The sequence below is a fragment of the Poecilia reticulata genome, linkage group LG4 (genome assembly GCF_000633615.1).
Source record: "Poecilia reticulata strain Guanapo linkage group LG4, Guppy_female_1.0+MT, whole genome shotgun sequence".
Lineage (NCBI taxonomy): Eukaryota > Metazoa > Chordata > Actinopteri > Cyprinodontiformes > Poeciliidae > Poecilia > Poecilia reticulata.
In genome coordinates, this window is record NC_024334.1 from 18,774,386 (window position 1) to 18,795,641 (window position 21,256).

A 21,256-nucleotide genomic window follows, 5' to 3' on the forward strand; every position below is an offset into this window, starting at 1 on the left:
GATGGGCAGTTAGTTTAACCAATCATTGGTCGAGAAAAGAGACGCTGACCAATAAAAATGTAGAAAGAGCGACTGTAGTTAGAGTGAGTGAGAAGACAGTAGCAAGAAGCAGAATTTCTGCGAGAAGCAGCGAAGCGAAGAACTAATGGTAATACACAATTAGCCTCCTATTAGCATTTACACACTGTTGCTAAATGAGCCTTCGCGTTTTATCCCTGAGCTTTGAGCGTTTACGGGACAGTCGTAGTCTACAGCAGGAATTTGGTTTTTCACATCGTCGTCTAGCTACACCTCCACGGTAACATTAGCCATCTGGCAGCTGTATGTAATTTCTCAGCATCTCAACCCCTTTAGAGTGAATAATTAATGTTTGACATATTGATTCAACATTTATGCATCATAACGCGAACGTTCGGGATTCTGATCAGAGAATAAAATCGGGGCTTCACTGTTTCTAAGCCATTTATCAAAGCTTTCAGTCTTCCCATGCTGTCTATATTTATTTTCAGATCCACTATGCGGAGCCAGTCTCTCCAGTAGCATGGAAAAGTACGAAAAGGTGAAACAAATTGGGGAGGGCTCATTTGGAAAAGCCATCCTGGTGAAATCCAAAGATGATGGACGCCAGTATGTCATCAAGGAGATTGGCATATCTGGAGTAAGCTCTTATGTATTATTATGTGGCAGTACGAGCCCAATTTACCTCTTCATCACGATTATAACAAATTATCCTTTCATTTCTCTCCACAGATGTCAAGTAAAGAGAGGCAGGAGTCCAGGAGAGAGGTTGCTGTTCTTGCCAACATGAGTCATCCCAACATTGTGCAGTATAAGGAGTCTTTTGAAGGTATTTGCACATTTGTGTTTCTGTGAAGAGTCTCAGAAGTATTTTAATAATGTCATTTTGTATTTCTTATGTTTTCCTTAGAAGGGGGATGTCTTTACATTGTCATGGACTACTGTGAGGGAGGGGACCTTTTCAAAAAGATCAATTCTCAGAAAGGAGTGCTGTTTCCTGAGGAGCAAGTAAGCCTGTAACACTTTGCCAGTTCTAAATGATAGTTTTTGAGAAGTTGGAACTTTATCAATTATTTCAACTAGAGATTCACCATCCAGATATTTCGTGGCTGATTCCTTATCATTAACTTAATGACGTTCTGAACGTTTTTGACAAGTTCTGACTTCTCTTTATGAGTTATAAACACCAGGCGATACTTGACTAATAAGTAGGATAATTTAACTGTCCTAACAATTCAGCATTTCTCATCATGTTTGTTTTTTCTGCAAAACAATGATTTCTCTCAAAATTACTGAACATTTTAAAACGCCATAAAAAGCTCCATGTTAGACATTAATCCAATAAAAAAATTATTTCAACATATGTTGTTAACAAATCAGCTCATAAACCCTTTGTTTTTGCACTGTACATGTAACACTTCCAAATGTATCCAAGAGGATACAGTACGTTGCCCCTTAAGAAGCTTTTCTGTCAGGACCATTAATTATTTACATTAAGACCAGAGTGGATGCGAGAGCAGTGGACGTTGCACAGCTCTGCAGTTTAACCGGATTTCACTTCCATTAGACCACAAAGGCAACATTTGTTGAAGCTAAACACTTGAAGGATAAACAAAGCAACTCTTCTGTAATGCTTCCAGCTTCCTGTTTATTCACCATTTAAAAGTTGCTACCTGAAAGAACAGCTGATGGGGAAGCTTCTAGAAACTCCCTTTCTAGAAGCTTCCGACAGCTTTGTGCTTCCTGTAATGCTGCCAAATAAATGTTCATTGTTCATATTGAGATTGTTTTTTTTTTTTTTTTTTTTTTTTTCAGATCCTAGATTGGTTTGTGCAGATTTGCCTGGCCCTGAAGCACGTACACGGGCGGAAAATTCTCCACAGGGACATTAAATCTCAGGTATGGTTCCTTTTGCGTGGCCAGATCTTGACAAATCTTGTGTTCCCAATCGTTTATTTGTTCTTTGATTAAAAATTCCTCTGCAGAATATATTTTTGACAAAAGAAGGGACGGTTCAACTTGGGGACTTTGGGATCGCGAGGGTCCTGAACAGGTATGTTTGGCAGTTGTCTGTAAAGATAAAACTTGGACTTGGAACAGACTCAATAACATNCTGTTGAACTGGCGAGAACATGCATAGGGACTCCATATTACTTATCACCAGAGATCTGTGAAAACAAGCCGTACAACAATAAAAGGTACCTGATCTTCAGTTGAAGTGAATCGTTCGGGGGGGTTTGTTCCATTTCTCTTGTAACGTTTGCTGCACAGTCCATATATCTTCACCTGATTTGTTCCTTCCAGTATTAGCAGGTGGTTTCTAGATAAAACCAGGATAGCATGTCAGCTTCTTGTTTACATCCACAACAGGAAGCCAATATTGATTTCCTGCTCTGTTTTTAGGTTTCCATGTCATACGATCCAATTTAGTTGTAGTCAGTGAAGTCATGTTTTGGAAGCTCTTTAAGTTTAATAAAGGGCTAAAATGTATTTATATCTCACAATTGCCCAACTAAATGAATGCATACTGATTGGTAAACTTATCCCTGCCTGTCTGTCTCTTTGTCGTTGTCTTATGTTTCCTACTTTCCTTCCCTCTGCAGTGATATTTGGGCCCTAGGGTGTGTACTCTATGAAATGTGCACTCTTAAGCATGCAGTAAGTATTCGATGTGTGCTAGCTGTTTACATATTAATGTGTGTTTTAATGCATCCTTTGCAGCACTTCAGTGAGCATGGTTTTTTTTTTTTTTGAGCCTAGTTGTAATCACGATTGCCATTTTTACCCATGATAACTTCAGTGTTTTCTAGGTAACAATCATGACTTTTTTTTTTTTTTTTTGTAGTTTGAAGCTGGCAACATGAAGAACCTGGTTCTGAAGATAATCCGAGGCTCTTACCCTCCTGTGTCTGTTCACTATTCCCAAGAGCTACGCTCTCTCTTAGCGCAGCTTTTTAAACGCAACCCCCGGGAGAGGCCTTCGATCGGCAGCATTCTGGACAAACCTTTCCTCTCTTGTAGGATAGAGAAGTTTCTCACACCACAGGTAAGGTGCCGCCATTCCTCTGTCGTTATTTTTCATCCATCAGATTCCGTGATGGAGAGGAAACTGGTTTATTTTCTCCTTTCAGATCATCGCTCAGGAATTCCGCCATACTTTTCTACACAAGCAGCCTAAAATGGGCGTGGCACAGGTGCCGCCAGGTAAGGAGCCCTCATGCATGTCTGCTGCAGTGAGTCCCAACTTTCTACTGCTGGTTTTGGGCAAAATGATTAAAAATGCGTCAAACAATTCAGCCTATCGCTGCAACTAACGATTATTTTATTAATCAATTACTCTGATTAACAAACATTGAAAAAATTGGTACATTACGCAGATTTCTCATTTAACCACTTAAGTTTTATACTATTAGAAATTAATTAAAGGCTGCTGACCAGCCCCCTCAATTATTCAGTTATTTTTCTAAATTAAGGATTTTATTTTTTTATTATTATTTTTGTATTACGGTAATCCAATAGCAAAATACACTTAGTAGTTTCACCTGGTGAAGCTAAAACTAGGTTGTTCAAGGAGATTTTGGTAGAACATATTTACAAATGAAGATTATATATATATATATATATATATATATATATATATATGTCAAATGTAAAATGTGTTTTGTTTTTTTTTTTTTACAGCTTTGGCTCAATTATTGCTTTTTTTTAATCAAATGACCTTTTCTTGAGTCTGTATACTCCAATTAACAATTAATTGATTACTTAATTAGTTGACAATTATTTCAATAGCCAATTAATCATTTCAGCCCTAATTGAGCTTTAGTCCTCCATTATATTTCAAAGTACAGTCCAAATATAGTGGGATCCCACAATTAAAAGAAAATATTTTGTGCCAAATTAAAGTCTGCCTGAAAAAGTATTATCTACCATTTTGGATGCTCAGTACAAAAAAAAAGAAGCCATAGCAGAAATCATTCAAACTGTCATTCACTGTAGGAATAGAAAAGTGACGCAGTCACTCTACATCGACCTGATGGTTGCCAGCCATACCAAGCTAATGCTAAATCAAGTTACGTCAGGAAGGAGCACAGGGGAAAACATGCCTTCAAAATAAGAGCCTAGGTTTCAGATGGGTAACCAAAGTTGTGTCCAGTCATTAAACTCACTGTAATGACGGCTGTTTCCCATGAAATTGTTAAACAAATAGCTTATTATAATTGGTAGCTTCAGTAGTTGTCGTAGCAACATTTCCTGTCTTTCTCCATTCTCATATTTCTGAACTTCTTATTTGTACAATAAGATTAATTTCAGTTTGTTTTTTCTCGTATATCTTTTCACCTCAGCCCAGAAGATTACAAAACCAGCATGTAAATATGGAGTGCCTTTAGCTGTGAAGAAAGCTGGCGACGGAGCAAAGAAGCCTTCGGAGAGGAAAGCTGCAGTGAAACACAAACCGGTTAGTCTCTCGTACTGATTATTGTTGTTTTGCTTGAACGCTGTCTAAATGTTAGTGGGTGTGCCCGTGTGTTGAAAATGTCGGCAAACTCTGAAGCCACATGTTATATGTTGCTCAGGCCGTTCTCCCAGCAGCGCCTCACAGAAGGATCAGTCAAGTGGAGGAAGAAAGGAAAAAGCACGAGGTACAGCTGAGCGCCCCCGTTTAACTTGTGTTCTCTGTTAGCGTTGCCTTTCCTCTCCTCCATTCGTTCACCCACACACGTGGGTTAATTTTTCAGTTTTCTTGATTTTTTTTTTTTTTCCTCCTTCCCATTACACTTGGTCCCTGCCTTCACCTGGTTTTCTACTCTGAGCCTTCTGCCTGACCAGTCGTTTTTCCCTCTTCGCCTGCCTGCCCTGTGGCAGAGCAGTTCTGCATCCTCTCACCTCTAGGGGGAGCTCTTTAAGATGTTTTTTGAGTTTGTGGCGCTTCTGTCTCTTCTGCAGGATGGCATCAGGAAGAAAAGGATGGAGCTGATAGAGAAGGAAAGGAAACGGAGAGAACAGGTAAGCATGTCGTTCAGTCTGTTTTAATGTCTAAATATGTGTGATTTGTCCTTTTTGTCATTCTCTGTGCCTGTCAGATGTTCCTGTTGAAAGGCGAGCAAATTAAGAGATATGAGAAAGAAAAGGTGAGCCGTACTGTCCTGCAAAAGTCATTTATTAGGATTTTATGTGATAAATTAACAGAACCTTATCATAGGAACTACTTCTAAGTCCAACACTCCTAAGAATATTTGCAAGCTACTTAAAGGAGCAGCTTTGTTGTGATGAAGTTCTGAAGGCGGAGTGTTAGAAAGAGTAGGAGCTTCTTAAAGAGACAATTTCTATCAAAGTATTGGAAATCTTTGATAGAAATTGAAAACTAATGTTCAGTGACACTTTCTAATTGATTTGAGCTATGCTGCTGTTTTAAAGAAGTCATACAATTTCTCCTTCATCATAAGCTGAAAGCTATTATTAAATTGTGACTCAAACATGAATGAAATTGTGGATCAATAATGTCTTACAGATTAGTCGAATAAACCAAGCCAGAGAACAAGGTTGGAAGCATGTCTTGAGTTCAAGTGGAGGTAGCAGCCCAGAGAGGAAGGTAGTGACTTTATTTTTTGTATTACTTTTAAGTAAAATGACCCACTTTTTTCCCTCTTATGCTTCAACTCTGGATGCTAATCTTGTGTTTTCAGTGTTTTGTGGGTGGTAAAAGGGCTGCGGGGGTCCAAGCTTCTGTTTTGAGCCCGTATGAACACCACTACGCCGCTGTGGACCAAGTAGCTAAACCCCAACCCAAAGACCCCAGCAGGGAGAGACCCTCAGCAGGACCTGGCAGTCCCATCAGGTAATTAAATCTTCTGTTTTTATTAAACGTATCCAGGACCCTGCAAACGTATTCACACACTTTCACGCGTAGCTGTAATAACTGGAGTTTTCAAGTAGACCTAAGCTACTCTCATGAAATAAGAAACACTGTTTTGCACACAGAGCTGAGTTTTTGAACCATCAAAGCAGCAGATCAAAATTGCTTTAAGAGTGTAAAATGTGGCCTAATACATTAGGATTGATTCCAATTAGAATCATGTTATCAGCCGAATCATCTCGGGATTTTAAAATATAATTAAATTATGTAATTATTTCTGTTTTATTATTATTATTGTCTAATTTTTTTGAGCAAGGAGGAAAGAGTTAAATGTATTTCTTTCCGGGGGTTTTTCCAGAGGTGTGCCAGCTGCTGCCGGCCCAGTGCTGCCCAACAGACCGGCCCGTCAACTTGACGTCATCAAGAGAGAACTTCAGAGGTTGCACCACGTTTCAAAACAAGCCCAGATTAGCCGGTCAGTCGCAGTTGAACGAGCACCACCAGATGGTCTCTGTGCTGAGAAGGCGACCTGAATATTTGTTGGCGTGTTTTGTCTGTAGGCAGCGCGGTCAGATACCAGCCGAGAGAGCCTTTCAGGTCGAGGAGTTCCTACAGCGCAAGAGAGAAGCAATGCTCAACAAAGTGAAAGCTGAGGGGCAGCTGGTACGTAATGCATGAAACCGTTGCATATTGACGGCTGTATCAGGGAGTCTTCACGATCTGTATAAGTCTTAAAAAGTCTTAAATTCATGCATCTATCTCTTAAAAACATATTTGACCTTGTAGATATTAATCAGGTCTTACATTTTGTTGTGGCAGGACTATTTAATCATCTTTGTGTAGTGTTTTTCTTGCGGGACAGTTGGGTTAAGCAAACGTTTGAGTCATGCGCAGACTTCTTCATTGCACTCTGTGACTCAAGATGGTTTGTGGCTATTGCTAAGTAACTGCTAATGCACCACTGCTAGCTAGCTTTGTGCATCTGTCATGGAGTAAGTTCAAATTTATCACCAGTTGATAAATTTGTTGGGTGCTGTATCCCCCAAACATCCCCTATAGTTACTGTTTTTGCTCTTACAATTTTAGTCAAGGTGGCATTAAAAAGGTTTTAAATGTGATTGGCTGTTACCTGCAGGTACTCTGTATGTGTTAAATTGGTTATTAGTAGCTTGAAAGGTTTTGTGGAAAGTTTATGAAAATGGTCATTGGAAACCCACAAGTTCATCAGACAGAAGATCTCATTTAAGAGCCCTGCTGCCCCCTAGTGGCAGAAATACACTATACAACTTAATCACTAGGTTTTCTTAAAGTTCCAATTTGATTATTTTTATGCTTGCGTGCTTCCAAGGTTGCTGTCATGCAGCCATTAAATAGATTTAATGGTGCAGTGGCAGAATTTCAACATTTTATTTTATTTTTTTTCCCTTAAAGCTAAACATTGATCAGTGCCGCTTTAACTTCACATTCCCAACTTAAATGTTGTTGTAGTCAGACGTTGAGGCTTTGTATCCGTCTAAAGTGTGGCTGACTTGAATGCTGAACAGGGAACCAGACAAAACCTGGCTGCAATCTATGGAAGTCGGGCCGGTTCGGCTCGGTTCCGGCGACCTAAAGTCAACAAAGAGGAGGAGGTAGGGGCCCAGAGCCGAACGCCCCAACCTGACGCTCCATCTGAATCACAGCACGCCTGGCTTGTCTCCATCCCCCTTTGGCGCAGCATTAACTCCACCCAGCAGTTCAACAACGAGCTCCCTCCTTGTGTTTGGTTTCCTCATTGTGTTTCCCCAACAACAGCCATTGTTTTAGGCATTTCATTTATTTATTTATTTTTAAAAATCATGTTTGCATTTTACTGATGCATGGCGTTGTTCTTCATGGCATGAAGTTTGCAAAATTTTATTTTATTAATTTTGTCTATTATTTGCTGTTCTAATGAGATGCTCACCTTATGCGTGGTCTGAGTTGAAATGATCAGTTTTTGAAGATTACATTTTTGGAAAATCTTCTTTTTAGTATTTTACAACTTATTCGGATTTGAATTCAGACTATCACAAAATATAAAGGTAAAGTTGTTGTTTTTTTTTTGTTTGTTTGTTTTTTTAGGAATACTGTTGTACTAATATGAGAATAAAGTAGTAATATTACCAGAATAAAGTTCTAATATTAAGAGAATGAAGTTGTAATTTTATGAAAACTCCAACACCAAAAATAATAAAAAAAATTATCCAATTTTTTTTTTTCCCTTGTAATTTTAAGATATATTTCTGGTGAAACTGTCTTTATTCTGCTAATATTATGACCATATCCTCCATAATTAAACATTCTTGTAACCTGGCCCTAATACTTCGTCATACAAATCAGAAGGGCATGATTGACATAAAAGCCTTATTGAAAATATTTTGTCATTCATAACTTTTTAGAAAAAGCAAGAAAAAAGTTGGTTCTGGTCTGAAAAAAATCTGGCATTTTATTTTTGAGCCATATTTCCCAGCTCTACTGCTAAGCATGCGTGGGTGTTTAGTGTTTATGATGACTAAACAAGATGTAGACAGTAAGTTTTTCTCACCGTTCATGAAGGATTGATCTGTTCCCAGGAGTACTTGGCAAGACTCCGGCAGATCCGCCTGCAAAACTTCAATGAGCGTCAACAGATCAAAGCCCGGCTGCGAGGAGAGAAGGTACACACCTACACACACCGTCGGAATCGTCAAAGCGGCTGCAATGAGACTTGTCATTTTCTCTGATATTTCTGTCTCTGTGTGTGTGTGTGTGTGTGTGTGTGTGTGTGTGTTTCAGTATGACAGTGACGGCTCTGATAGCCAGGAGTCGAGTGAGGAGGCAGAGCTCAGGAGGAAAAAGATAGAGGGTTTAAAAGTGAGTCTGCAAGAAGCTCAAAGCCACTGACATTTTTATTCTCGGATTTATAACTTCTGGAATTGCTCTTTAAAAAGGTCAGAGGTGTTTCTATGAGTTGTTTAGGCTTTAGAAAAAAATCAGCTGGTATTTGTTTTATTTTGTTTCATCAATTTTCTTTGTCATTAATGTTATTATAAATCAAAAAACTTCAATGTTTTTCAAAAATACGAACTTGATCTCCTTCTGGACTTTTGTCTGTCTCAGCAGGTTAAGCTAAATACACACCATGACTAATATTTAGGTAAATGACACATAACAAATTGCAGAAATATGTTTCTTTTTTATAACCATCACAGAGTTCCTGGTATAACTCTCTGGCCGGACAATAGGAAGTAGTTTGTCTGAGCTACAATCCAGCTTGTAAGCCCTGGCCATAAACTTTCAACAGATTTCAGGGCAGGTGGCGTTCCAGTACTTTAATGTTAGCCTGTTTTATTCATTGCAAAACATTTGGAGGTTTTTGTCAACATTTCAACCATTTGGCTGCTGATGAACAATAAAGAAACCAGAGGATGGTTATTATTTCACCTATAACAAGACATTTTCCCGAGTTATAGATTATTTTTTCTTTTAAACTATATATTGGGAAATTATAGATTCAAAACAAGCTCCTTAATATTGCTGAAAAGTTACTTGGTAAGATTTAGTTTTGCAGTGCGTGTATATTCACATCTGTGTCCGTCTAACCTTCCTCAGGCTCAGGCAAACGCCCGTGTTGCTGTACTGAAGGAGCAGCTGGAGAAGAAGAGGAGGGAAGCGTACGAGAGGGAGAAGAAAGTCTGGGAGGACCACGTAGGGTTCACGCCGCCTTTCTGCACGCACGTCTAGAACGGATAAAGTCCAATGCTGGCTATGTTCTGTTGTTTAAAGCTCGCTGCAGCTCGAGCTGCCAAGTGCGGCTTTGCACCTGGAAGTGCGGCAGGAGCTGCGTCGTCTTCCTCTGACTGTCCTCCTCCACAGGCCGCGCCGCCGCAGCCCGACCCAGACGCTAAAGCTTTGGCCCAGCCCTCATCCAAAGCCTCCACCCCCCTCATCTCCATGACCGCTGCGCTGGAGAACGTCGGAGCGGTCAGTTTACACTACGGCTTAATCAGATTGTCAGTTAATTTGTTAATCAAATAGTTAACAGGAGTTTACATACTCCAAAAAAAATCCTGAAAGGACATCTCACTCACAACAATAATTAATTGTGCAAAAAATTATATAAATTTTGCATTTAAGATAAATAAAAAAAACACTCTGTAAAAATGCCCTACTCAAAACTCAAGTGGGATAGCTTTAGTTTCAGCTGGTTCAAATTATTTCTGAAAAATCTCCTATTAAGCACTTTTTGCAACCCAGTTATTAATCTGTAATCCAAAAAATAATCAACACATCAGCCCAACTAAGTATTGATAAGTCAGAAAGGGTTGAGAATAAAAGTGTTGTTAGTATTTCTTTTCACTACAGATGCATCCTTTGCTGTAAATTATCCTAACAATAATATTTTATAGTACACTTTACATATAAATATCAAAGTACTTCAAAATGACCAGAGCAGTAACCAATAAAGACTCTATTAAAATATCAGTCAGAATTATCCGGGGTTCACTAAGGAATGCCATGTTGCATTTTAATCCATAAAATATCAGCTTTCCTATTTCAGTAAGGGAATTAAATTGTTTTGTATTTTTTAATGTATTTCTAAGATTAAAAAAATGGCTCAACTGAAAGATCTGCAGCATGTGACCATGTGTTTAATCCGATTAATCGTTGGAATAATCAATTAATTGATACTTACAATAAACAATCCGCACATACGGCTAGTTGTAGTTGTATCGCTACTTGTAAATTGAGACCGTTTTCACTCATTCACAGATTACTCCTCCAAAGGAGAACTTGAACGAAACTGAGGCAACAGCAGTGACTCAGGTCTGTTAAAGTGTCGGGTGACTTTTGTGTGAATAAATTTCCAAGAGTCGACGTTCACCGATGTCTCCTGTGCAGCAGAGTGAGAAGAAGCAGATTCTGCGCAGACTGAACCAGAACCTGAAAGCCCAGAGCCCGGTGGACGAGACGGAGGAGACTCCTTCACCGCCACCGGCACCATCAGAACCGACTCCTGCTCCGCCCCAACAGCCGGACGCTGAGAAACGCCGCCCTTCGGACGTAGATCGTAAAAAGTGGGAAGTGACCGAGCTGCCTGCGCTTCCTGTGCCTCAGCAAACCTTTGGAGAAACTTGTTCCACATCGAGCAGTGAGTTCAGTCTTCCAGGCAAAAAAAAAAATCAATCTGGTGCATCAATTTTTATCTTTTTTTTTTTTTCTTTCTAATTGTTTTGCTAGCCACTTTAGCATCTTCAGAGGAAAGGCCATGCTCTGGTGGAGACAGGAAGAAGTGGGAGGCAGCGGTTCCTCTCGTCCTCGTCGTTGCCCAGCAGACGCTCGGAGAGACGTGCATCACAACTACCGGTAATGACCGTCGACTCCGAGGGAGGGCATGGGAAGCGCGTGCGTAAGAAAACGATCTATTTTGTTGTTGTCCTGCGTTTCTGTCACAGATCAAACGCTGGGGGAAGTCATACGGATGGGCGAGCTTCAGGAAGACACTCCCAGGAAGGCGTGGGAGGCGAACCCGGTGTGTGAGGCGAACCCGGTGTGTGAGGCGAACCCGGTGTGTGAGGGGCCGGAGGCGCTTCGGCCGCTCGCTCAACAGCCAGAGGTTTCCACAACGCGTACGGACTTTTCTGGAATCGGACTATTGGAATAATTTCTGGCTTATTCTGATTTCCCTTTATGATCTGGAAATTACAGATTTCTAAATTAAAATTTTTTTTTATTATTATTTTTGAGAGAGCAAGAGGGTCACAAATGAAAGCACAAGAATACCCTCGGTGCATTAATTGTCTAATATTAATGGTGTGTTTTCTGCTGCAGCTGATGGTGTGAAAATCCCCAGTGAACCTTTGACCTCTGCAGTGGGTCAGAGACCGACTGATGGAAACCAGGATTCAGGTCAGAAAACGTCTGTGGTAAACACATCGCTGCTGCCTGGCCTTACTGATATTGAGGGTAAGTTATCTCTTAGCTTGATATTAATATTAATAATCACTATTGATTATTACCAATCAAGACTTTTATTCATTTTCAGCAAAGCAAAATCTTGTTTTGGTTAAATTCCTCTAGATCCAGCCGACCTGGAGTCAGTGATTTTGGAGGAGAGTCCTAAACAAGAGTCCAATCCACCAGCTAGTGTGCAACAAGCTTGGGAACAAGAAGCCCAGAAGCAAATGTGAGCACTGATATGTGTTGGATTGTAAATGTTGCAATAAATTCACATTTAGAGGTCATTTTAATGCAAATGGCAAAATAAATAAAAAAATAAATAAATAAACAAACTACATGTAGATTTGCCATACAGCTACAGCGAAACTCTAAAATGGTTTTTCATTTGTAATAACTTTTCACTAATTTACAGTGTAAGGGCCAGGCTAAGAAAAAAGCCTTAACATTACAAGAATAAAGTCATAATAATATGAGGGTGAAGACAAAATTCATAATACGAGACAAAAGTCGTTATGGTGTGGAAATGAAGTTGTCGTATTACTGTGTTCTCTCATTTTCGCAAAGTCGAAATGATATGAGAATAAAGTCGTCATATTAGGAAAATGAAGTAGTAATATTATGACAACTCCTTACAAAAAGTAGTAAATTTGATTATGCTGTTGTGTTCAAAAGACTATTTAGAAGAAAGTGCCATATGGACAGAAGATCTGGTCACGTCAGATCTTGATCACTGCAGCGTTGTTCTCATTAAAACAACTTTTTTTTTTCTAGTGATTTTTTTTTTTTTCTTTTACAACTTTCTTTGGCTAATATTGTATCTTTATTCTCCTAATTGAAAAAAATCTTAATCTCACCCTAATAATTCCGTCATATTTCATTACTGCGTGTGTGTGTCTTCTTCTTACAGGCCACATGGGGGCACTTCAGGACCAGCAGGCCCTCAGGATATTGAGAAGAGTTCAGAGAAACCGACCGACTCCTCATGTAAGGCGAACGTCCCCGCTGTCATGGCCGCCGGTTTCCCCTGTGATCATGACTCTGATTAAATCCACCCTCGCCTGTTCGGCTCTCACCAGGCTCGGCTCAGAACGAAGAGCCGCTGTTTCTGAAATGCTCACCGGCCCACCGCCGAGCCGCCGCCCTCTCAGTGATGTCCGCCAATTCCTCCATGGACGAGTCATCCTCTTCTCTGGCCTCCCGCTCACGATCCGTCTCACCTTTGCGCACCAAGAACCAGGACGCCCTTCTCATCGGTCTCTCTGCTGGCATGTTTGATGCCAACAACCCAAAGGTGACGGACATCCTTCTGTTCTTCTCTGGAGTTGGACTGGAAGCATCAAACAGTTGGGCTCTCAAAGAGATTAGTTGTTTAGGGGCATTCAGTGCTAAATCCGATATTTTACTCCATGAATTTTCTAATAAATATGTTTTATGGAGTTTCTTCACAGGCCTTTCTGCTCCAATTGCTCCGTTAGATGCTGCGGACGTGTTCTTTACCCGACCTCAGTCGACTGTTCAGCCCTCAGCAGGACTCCACAGAAGCTAGCAAGGCTAACGTTTCCCCGGACAAAGACCTGGAAATTGAGGATCTGGAGGAGGCTGTTAAAGATGACGACCAATCAGATGCTGAGGAGTAAGTCATTCCAACTCGTTTTACTCTACGCCGTGCTAAAAGTAATGTCCTTGAGCTTTTCCACGTTTTGTCTTGTTAGAAACACAAACCTCAATCGATTTTTCCTGAGATTTTTTTCATGACCTCCACCAGTCGTGCTCAGTTGTGAAGTAGCAGGAACATGAAGCATGGTTTTTCAAACTTTTCACAAATAAAAATCTGGAAAGTGTGGCGTGCATTTGTATTCAGTCCCACAAATTGAACCGTTTCTAAAATCACAGCAAACCCATGGAAGAAGGAGCTCTGCTCAGATGGGATTTAAGTTGTACTTTGATAAAAAAAATTTTCCCCACACCAAATTCAGTTTCTGGATTAAATTTTTTCATCACTTTCTTTAAAAAAAAGTAAATAACTGAAATAAGTCAGTTTTTGAAAATATTTTCTATCATTCGTCATCCAAATGTTGTGCTTTTATTGTGGATATTTAAAATATATTCCAGGTCCTCTGCTAAGTGTTCTGTACAAAGTTAAAGTTTATCGGTCTTTGAGAGGGTGAATTTGCATTATTACGCCGTTATTGATATACTATTTGAAAATGGCCTCAAAATATTATCATTTATGGAAATCATTTCTGGGACAATTTATCATCCAGAAAAATGTGTTATCGGGACAGGGCTAGCACTCCACACTTCTCAGACTTTGGTTTGTAAACTTGTAAAACCACGTCTTTTTTTTTTTTCTTGTAACGTCACAATTATGCACTACTTCATGCTGATCTGTCATAAATGAAATGACAATGTGGAAGGCTTAAGGCATGTGAATACTTCGAGTTAAAGCTTTGTGTTCAGGATTTCCTGCAAACAAAATATTTGTATTGTAAAATGTTTAAGAATTAAATTTAAGAACCAAGATGGAGAATTATTACTGCAGGGTAAGTGCAAACTGTGAGACTCTGCTCTGTTTCTTAGTGCGTACGAAGACGAAGATCTGCGGGACATCCGGGCCTCGATGGAGAGACTGCTGCAGGAAGAAGGCGACAGAAACCCTGTAGATGTTAACGGAGCCGGAGATTTTAACGGGAACCCTCCACCGGAGGGCGACAGCGAGCTGTTCAACACAATAGCCGAGCTTGATCAGGACAACAACCAGATGGCTGTGGACGACGATGAAGAGGACGACGAGGAGGATGAGGACGAAGAGGAAGACGAGGATGAGGACGAGGAGTGCTCTAACGGGAGTCCGGCAGACGACGAGGCCAGGGAGCTGCTGGCTAATGGAGACGGAGAGGAGCGGCAAAGTGACGGCAAGCAGCTCAACGAAGAATGGCAGTCAGGTAGGAGGGAGGGAGCGCCACACGTGGTCGATTTAATTACATTTTTGGTTTGTGAAGATGTAATTTTTGTAAAATTGGGGGGGAGAATAAAAATAATAAAGTACTTTGTGTTTCCATTGATATCAGCACGCCTAAAATTTTATTTCTCTTTTTTGAGAAGCGTGTTCTGCAGCGTCCATTTGTTTGGAATTTGAATTCAGGTCAACTTTTATTATTATTATTTATTACAAGGATAAAGTCACAATATTGCAAGAATACAGTCAAAATAAAATAACAGAGTAGTAGGACAAAGTCAGTGTATTACAAGAAGCGTCATTACCATAATAAAGTCGTAATATTAACACGACTAAGTAATAATTTCATGAAAACTCAAACATGAAAAATAAACTTAAACTGAGCGCTACTGAGCGTCTTGTTTAGTATTGGTGTTATGGGTAAAGAAATTTCTTCATTTTTTTTAACACATCAGCATCAAATTATTATCAAGAGCAGGACTTTGAAACGATCGAGAAAACGACTGAGTCTGACACAGACTGTTCACCTCAGATATCAGTAACTCTTGAAACTTTTTTTTTCTCACTAAAACAAAATTTTTCTTGTAATTTTAAGACTGTCTTCCGGTAAAATTGTCTTGATTCCAATATTATTACTACTATTGCTATTAATTATATATTATTACTCATAATTAAACATATTCGTAGCAAGGGGAAAAAAATCTATTAAAATCGGAGGTTTTATTTTGAAGCCACATCGCCCAGCCGCAGCACCCGTCTCTACCCGTTTAGCCTTTTCTACGATAGTTGGAGACATTTTCATGAACACCAAACCATCCTAAGAAGACAAATGCCTTATTCTTCTCCATCATAGATGGCAGTGGAGACGATCAGTGCGTGGAGGCTGACCATCACGACAGCATCTTCAGTCGCCTGGAGGAGCTGCGCTTCAACCTGGAGCAGCAGATGGGATTCGAGAAGTTCATCGAAGCTTATAACAAGATAAAGGTACAGATTTAGTCATTAGCCGTCTCTAAAATCAGCCCATTCATTCTTCTGACCTCGCAATAAATACCCTTTTTTTTTCTCCCCCCCCCCCGAAGGCTATACATGAAGATGAAGATGAGAATATTGAACTGGGTTCCAGTTTGGTGTCAAACATTCTGGGAACTGAGCACCAGCATCTGTACCCAAACATCCTTCATCTAGTGATGGCTGACGGAGCCTACCAAGAAGGTTGGTGGGTTTTGTTTTATAAAGTAGGTTTTTTGGGGGGGGGTTTTAAAGAGTTTTTCTCAGTTTCCACGTCTGGACAAACATAAAAAGATTAAAACTGTGTGGAAAATGTTTTTTCTTTCCGGACTTAAAAGTTGACTCTGCTGGGAAAATAAGTAGGTTTTACACTGGATTATTATTATAGTTTTTTTTTTTGTAATAAAAATACACCTTTTAGATTTGTCCCATTCTGTGATCATTGTGGTTGTCCACTTAAAAACCAATAAAAACACCTTTTTTTTTTTCATTTTAAAGGGAAACTACACTGTTTATCTTGGCCTCTAGTTTTTTGTGTTTTTAAAACTGAACTCGAGGTGCTTAACCTTTCTTTTCCCCTATGCCACACAGATTTTATTATTATAACAATTATGATCCGTTATGGTAATTTTTAACTTGCCCTTGACGTCACTTCTGAATCAGAAGCCAGAATGAACCCTGATGATTCATGATTTTCAGGAAATAAAACTACAAATCAGCAAATTCAACTTGGAAAAAGTTGATACTTTTTTTTTCTTTCTTTTTTTTTTAGTTTTTGTACTTTTCTTCCTTCCCCCCAAATCTAGAAAAAAAAAATTTGTTTTCTAAATTTGGCGAAAAACAAGTGTGGAAATTTCCTAGGAAGGCTATGATATTTCCAGGAATGGTGAATTAAACAACAAGTTCCTGGTTGTTTAATCCAACCACCATGAAAGGTTTGTGTATTTTAATGTTTTCAGCACCTCTATTTCCCTGTGAATATTCAGTGGTTTATACAGACTGCATCTGGATCACCTTTCTTCATTATTTCCAGATTTAAGTCTCCAACATACCAACTTCTCAAGTGTCACTGCACCAACTTGTCAAGGGACTGAGTAGATGTCAAGGGACTGAGCAGTTAAAGTCCGCGGGAGGGCAGACTCCCCTAACTCTAAGTTAGTTAAATTCTGTGTGGGACGGCGGCGTCCCCTGCTAAAGGACGGCGGAGTCCTCTATGAAATAGTTAAATTCCGCAAAGGACGGCGGAGTCCTCTATAGTTAGTTAAATTCCGCAAAGGCCGCAAAGGAAAACCAGTTGTGGGACGGCGGCGTCCTCTGGTAAGAAGTTAAACCCTGAGAATCCTAGGCACTGTCAGGTACAATAAAAGCAGTTAAAGTCCGCGGGAGGGCAGACTCCCCTAACTCTAAGTTAGTTAAATTCTGTGTGGGACGGCGGCGTCCCCTGCTAAAGGACGGCGGAGTCCTCTATGAAATAGTTAAATTCCGCAAAGGACGGCGGAGTCCTCTATAGTTAGTTAAATTCCGCAAAGGACAACGGGAGTTTGTTTTTTTTATTTTTATTTTTTAAAATTTCTCTCTTTCTCACTGTTTATTTCTGTTTTTATTTTAATTATGTAAAGCACTTTGAAATGCCTTGCTGCTGAAATGTGCTATACAAATAAAATTTGATTGATTGATTGATTGATGGAGAAACGCTCCCTTTGCTCTCTTTGCTCCCTTTGCTCCCTTTGCTTTCCCTGATTTGTCATTCTCTATGCCTGATCTGATGTCACACTGTGGCCACACCAGAAATAGATGTTGGAGGGTGGAGAGGCTTTAAAGGTTTCCCCTCAGGATCCAAATAGTCTTCAGATATGTTTTTTTTTTTTTCATCTCTGTTTGACAACTCTTTGATTTCTATTTTTACTGCGTTGAAGGAGAAGCTGCACATGTCGGATATTTTCCCTGAGGACTCGTCTCGGGATCGTTGGCAGATGTTTTATCACCTCCACGCAAAGAGCAGGGGCTGTATCTCTGAAAAGATGTGTGGAGCAGTTCTCTGAGAGCGTTCTGTGTTAATGAACTGTAGTCTGTTGCCCTAATTATTATTATTATTCACACCCAGATTTAGGAGAATGTTGGTCTAGGTTGGGGATCTCTAACCTCGACATTTTAAACCTGGCTCTTATGAAATGAATTTTGTCTAAAACCATAAAATCAATTTGAACTTTTTTTTCTGTTTTTTTGGTTTCCAAATAAAGAACGTTAAATTCTAACAACGGGATAGAGAGTTCGCCTCAGTCAGAATATGAACCGATTATCAGCTTGTTCCATTACAGAACTATACAGAAGAGCTTTAGCTTAATGCTAACATTAGCCAGACTTAAAACAACTGATTTTTGTTTAAACTGTGATGGGTCATGATGAATGACAGTCATTTGGCGTTTTTCCAGAGTGGTCGCCGATGTTCACACGTCATTATCGCTGACGTTTTTCTCGACAGACACGTGGCATCCAGTCTGCGTTGCTTTAGGTTAGAAATTCAAGTCAATTAACTCATGAGCAGATTTTTATACTATTAAAACAATAACTTTTAAGATCCTCCCTCCCCCCCCCCTTTTTTTGCATTTACACTGCAAGTCTTTGCTTTCCTCATTATAAATGTCCATACATTTTTGCTGTGTGGACTAAAACTGTGGCCACCAATGCTACACTTAAAACATTTTTACATTTCCTCTGCTCAATGAACTAAATGTACAATATCTTTTCTTAAGTTTGAATTCTGAAAAAATAAAGTGTGCAAACTATTTCAGATCTGAAATATACAAACACTGTTTTTTTTCTTCTTGAGGACAAAAACCTTTCCTTCTTTTTTCTAAAAAATTTTTATTGAAAGGTGCCTTAGTGAAAGACTTTTTTTCCCCCTTTTTTTGCAGAAAGTGTCTGCATAAACTAAACAACCTACCAAACTTTGTTCGATTCCCCATCATTTCCCCAGTAGCCACACAAAATCCCTCACAGGACCACAGATGGCCCCTGGGTCACACCTGATGTTATTTTTTTTAAAGGTTTTATTGGCTCTAGTGGCCTTTAATTGATAGTGAATTGACAGAAAAGTGGGTAATGAGAGAGGGAGGAAGACATGTGGCAAAGGTCCATATGTGGATTGTGTCTTGCCCCTGCGCCACCACAGCACCCCATCACACCTCATTCTAATCAGTTTTCATTTTCTGTCTCGTTTAGACAACGATGAGTAACGTTCAGAGCAGTGGAGCTGCTGGCGGCTGTCTGACCGTCTTCCCTCTACTGACAGAAGGATCTATGCATGACATCTGGCTGCCCCTCACATGTTAGTGACTCACTTGCATGATGTTCTAAATAGAGCACTCGTCAGCATCAGACATTCCCTTTTTCTAACCAGTGTTTTTTCAGAAGTGCATTGTTAAATCTGTTGGTTTTTTTTGTTTTGTTTTTTGGTAATCAAAGTTCATTTCACAATTCTGTAAATATTTATTGCTGCCTGCATCCTCAGATGAACGACACATGTACGTATTTAGTTTTCTTGACCTCTGGAGGCGGTACATGTTAGGGGGGCTTTAGATCTGTTTCTCTCAGGTGCTGTCTTTCTTTGCCACATTCAACTTCAATTTATAAACCAGGTTATCGTCAACATAAAGGACTATATAATGTACTCAAAAGACCAGTTATACCTCCCTTTCTTAACAGAATTTCTACCATATACCAAGTTACAAACGCTGACTTAATTTTCCGTATTATTTTTACTATCTGGTTTAATGCAGATCAAAGCAAAGCGTTGCCACCAAGGTACTGTAGCAGCACTGGCTTGCGAGACTTGCTTGGTAAGATTAAGCGACTGTTGTCTTCAAGATGTAACTTGTGAAGATAATTCATTTTCGATTAAATATTGTAAATCTGTTTTTTTTTTTTTTATTTAATAAACTTTCTAATAACCTGAATCTGTATTACTTTCTGCGTCAGACTTGCATACTGACATGATGGATGTTGCAACAAACGATTTTTTTAAAGAGACACGCCCAATTTCAAGCTGTTAAATTACAAGGTCATATTTAATATCCACCATTTTTATAACAACTGAAGTTAACATAGTTATTTGATTGTGCTGTAAAATGACACTTTGTGTCTGGAAAACATAACACTGCTCCTTTAATTTTACTTCATGAGCTTCCTTTTATGTAAACAGGTTGGTTTTATGTACTTTCCAGGCACATAGTGCCATTTTATAGCACAATCAACTGTTGCATTGAAAATGGTGTATACACTGAAAATAACTTGAAATTCGTTTGACTAGCATTGTAGTTGAAATCGGACTGTCTCTTTAAGAATGTCCTACACTTGTCTTGTAACGTTAACATGTTTAGCTTTCACCTCATTTTATAACTGCTGATGCGAGGAGCGGCCATATTGAAACACAAAGTCGGCCTTACAAGTCAGAGTTGCTCCCAGTTTCCCAATGGTTAATTCAACTTTGGGCGGCATTCCAGTAGATTTTATTAAATTTTTTTCCCCCAAATTCCAAGTTGTAATTTCCCAGTTTCGAGTACAACTTGAACAAGGAATAAAACTGCAATTTATTCCAGGTATTTGAGTGGGTTGTGGGAGCGTTGGAAGCGAGAGCTCTTACTCCCGTCACAAGCCCTCATTAAACATATCCGATGCAGGACAGACTTATTTGTTTGATCCGTGTCTCGTCTTGTTCATCTGTTTGAAGCCTTCTTGTGTTCCTTGCATTATGCATGGGTGTTAGTTCCAGCTTTGTAATTTGCATTTTGGTTGTCATGAGGATTTTTCAGAAGGTGAATCCACTGAAATGAGAGCAATTCTGGCCTTGATAAAAAAATGTTTACAGCTGTCTGTCGTTTCTATTCCTTATATGAATTATATTCCTAGATGTAGGGGAAAAAATTTGCTGTCGATGCTATTTTAAAAGTGACAACAATAAAATGTTGAGGAGTGATCATGTCCGATATGGACCGTGCACTCCGGCCCTTCAATTTTCCAACATACTAATAATTTAGCACACACACAAACACACACATTGAAGAACACACAATGTGCAGCCCCGTTCTGTGTGCAACATCAAATTCATGGTTGAAGCTTCTCCGTGTCCGAATTGATTTGCAGTTTTCTCAGAGGTCTGACCTGCCGATTCCAGCTTCAACTGATTTCCCTGAGGACAATAAAAAAAAAAGGAAATAAAAGATGTGCTGCAGGTTCTTTGAGTGCAGCAGTAGCTCTGATGTCTGCAGAAAAACAAGGACTCATAAGATCGTTCCCATCTAGGCAACGACACGTTTGTCTCTAAGCTTTAATCAGATAAAATGACATGTTAACTGATGCACTTGTAGACTGGAAATAGTGGGAGTTTTTATATATTTTTTATTTTGATGCATTTAATTAGGAACTAAACGATAATTTAATAGCAGCAGTTATAA

General features: G+C 39.4%; 1 protein-coding gene across 1 annotated transcript; it reads left to right on the forward strand.

The window, feature by feature from the left end:
* Positions 1–52: 52 nt before the first annotated feature.
* Positions 53–19,759, forward strand: nek1 (NIMA-related kinase 1). Its single transcript, XM_008407521.2, has 36 exons — positions 53–148; positions 510–658; positions 751–847; positions 929–1,026; positions 1,834–1,917; positions 2,004–2,071; positions 2,130–2,216; positions 2,622–2,676; positions 2,864–3,064; positions 3,150–3,222; positions 4,362–4,474; positions 4,593–4,658; positions 4,963–5,022; positions 5,100–5,147; positions 5,528–5,608; positions 5,703–5,854; positions 6,231–6,347; positions 6,433–6,535; positions 7,417–7,503; positions 8,467–8,550; positions 8,669–8,746; positions 9,485–9,580; positions 9,659–9,856; positions 10,646–10,699; positions 10,775–11,024; positions 11,114–11,239; positions 11,329–11,502; positions 11,705–11,839; positions 11,954–12,059; positions 12,741–12,817; positions 12,910–13,124; positions 13,309–13,466; positions 14,414–14,778; positions 15,646–15,779; positions 15,875–16,007; positions 19,026–19,759. The coding sequence occupies exons 2-36, from the start codon at positions 542–544 to the stop codon at positions 19,037–19,039; spliced, it is 4,104 nt and encodes a 1,367-aa protein (XP_008405743.1). The 5' UTR covers positions 53–148; positions 510–541; the 3' UTR covers positions 19,040–19,759.
* Positions 19,760–21,256: the final 1,497 nt, after the last annotated feature.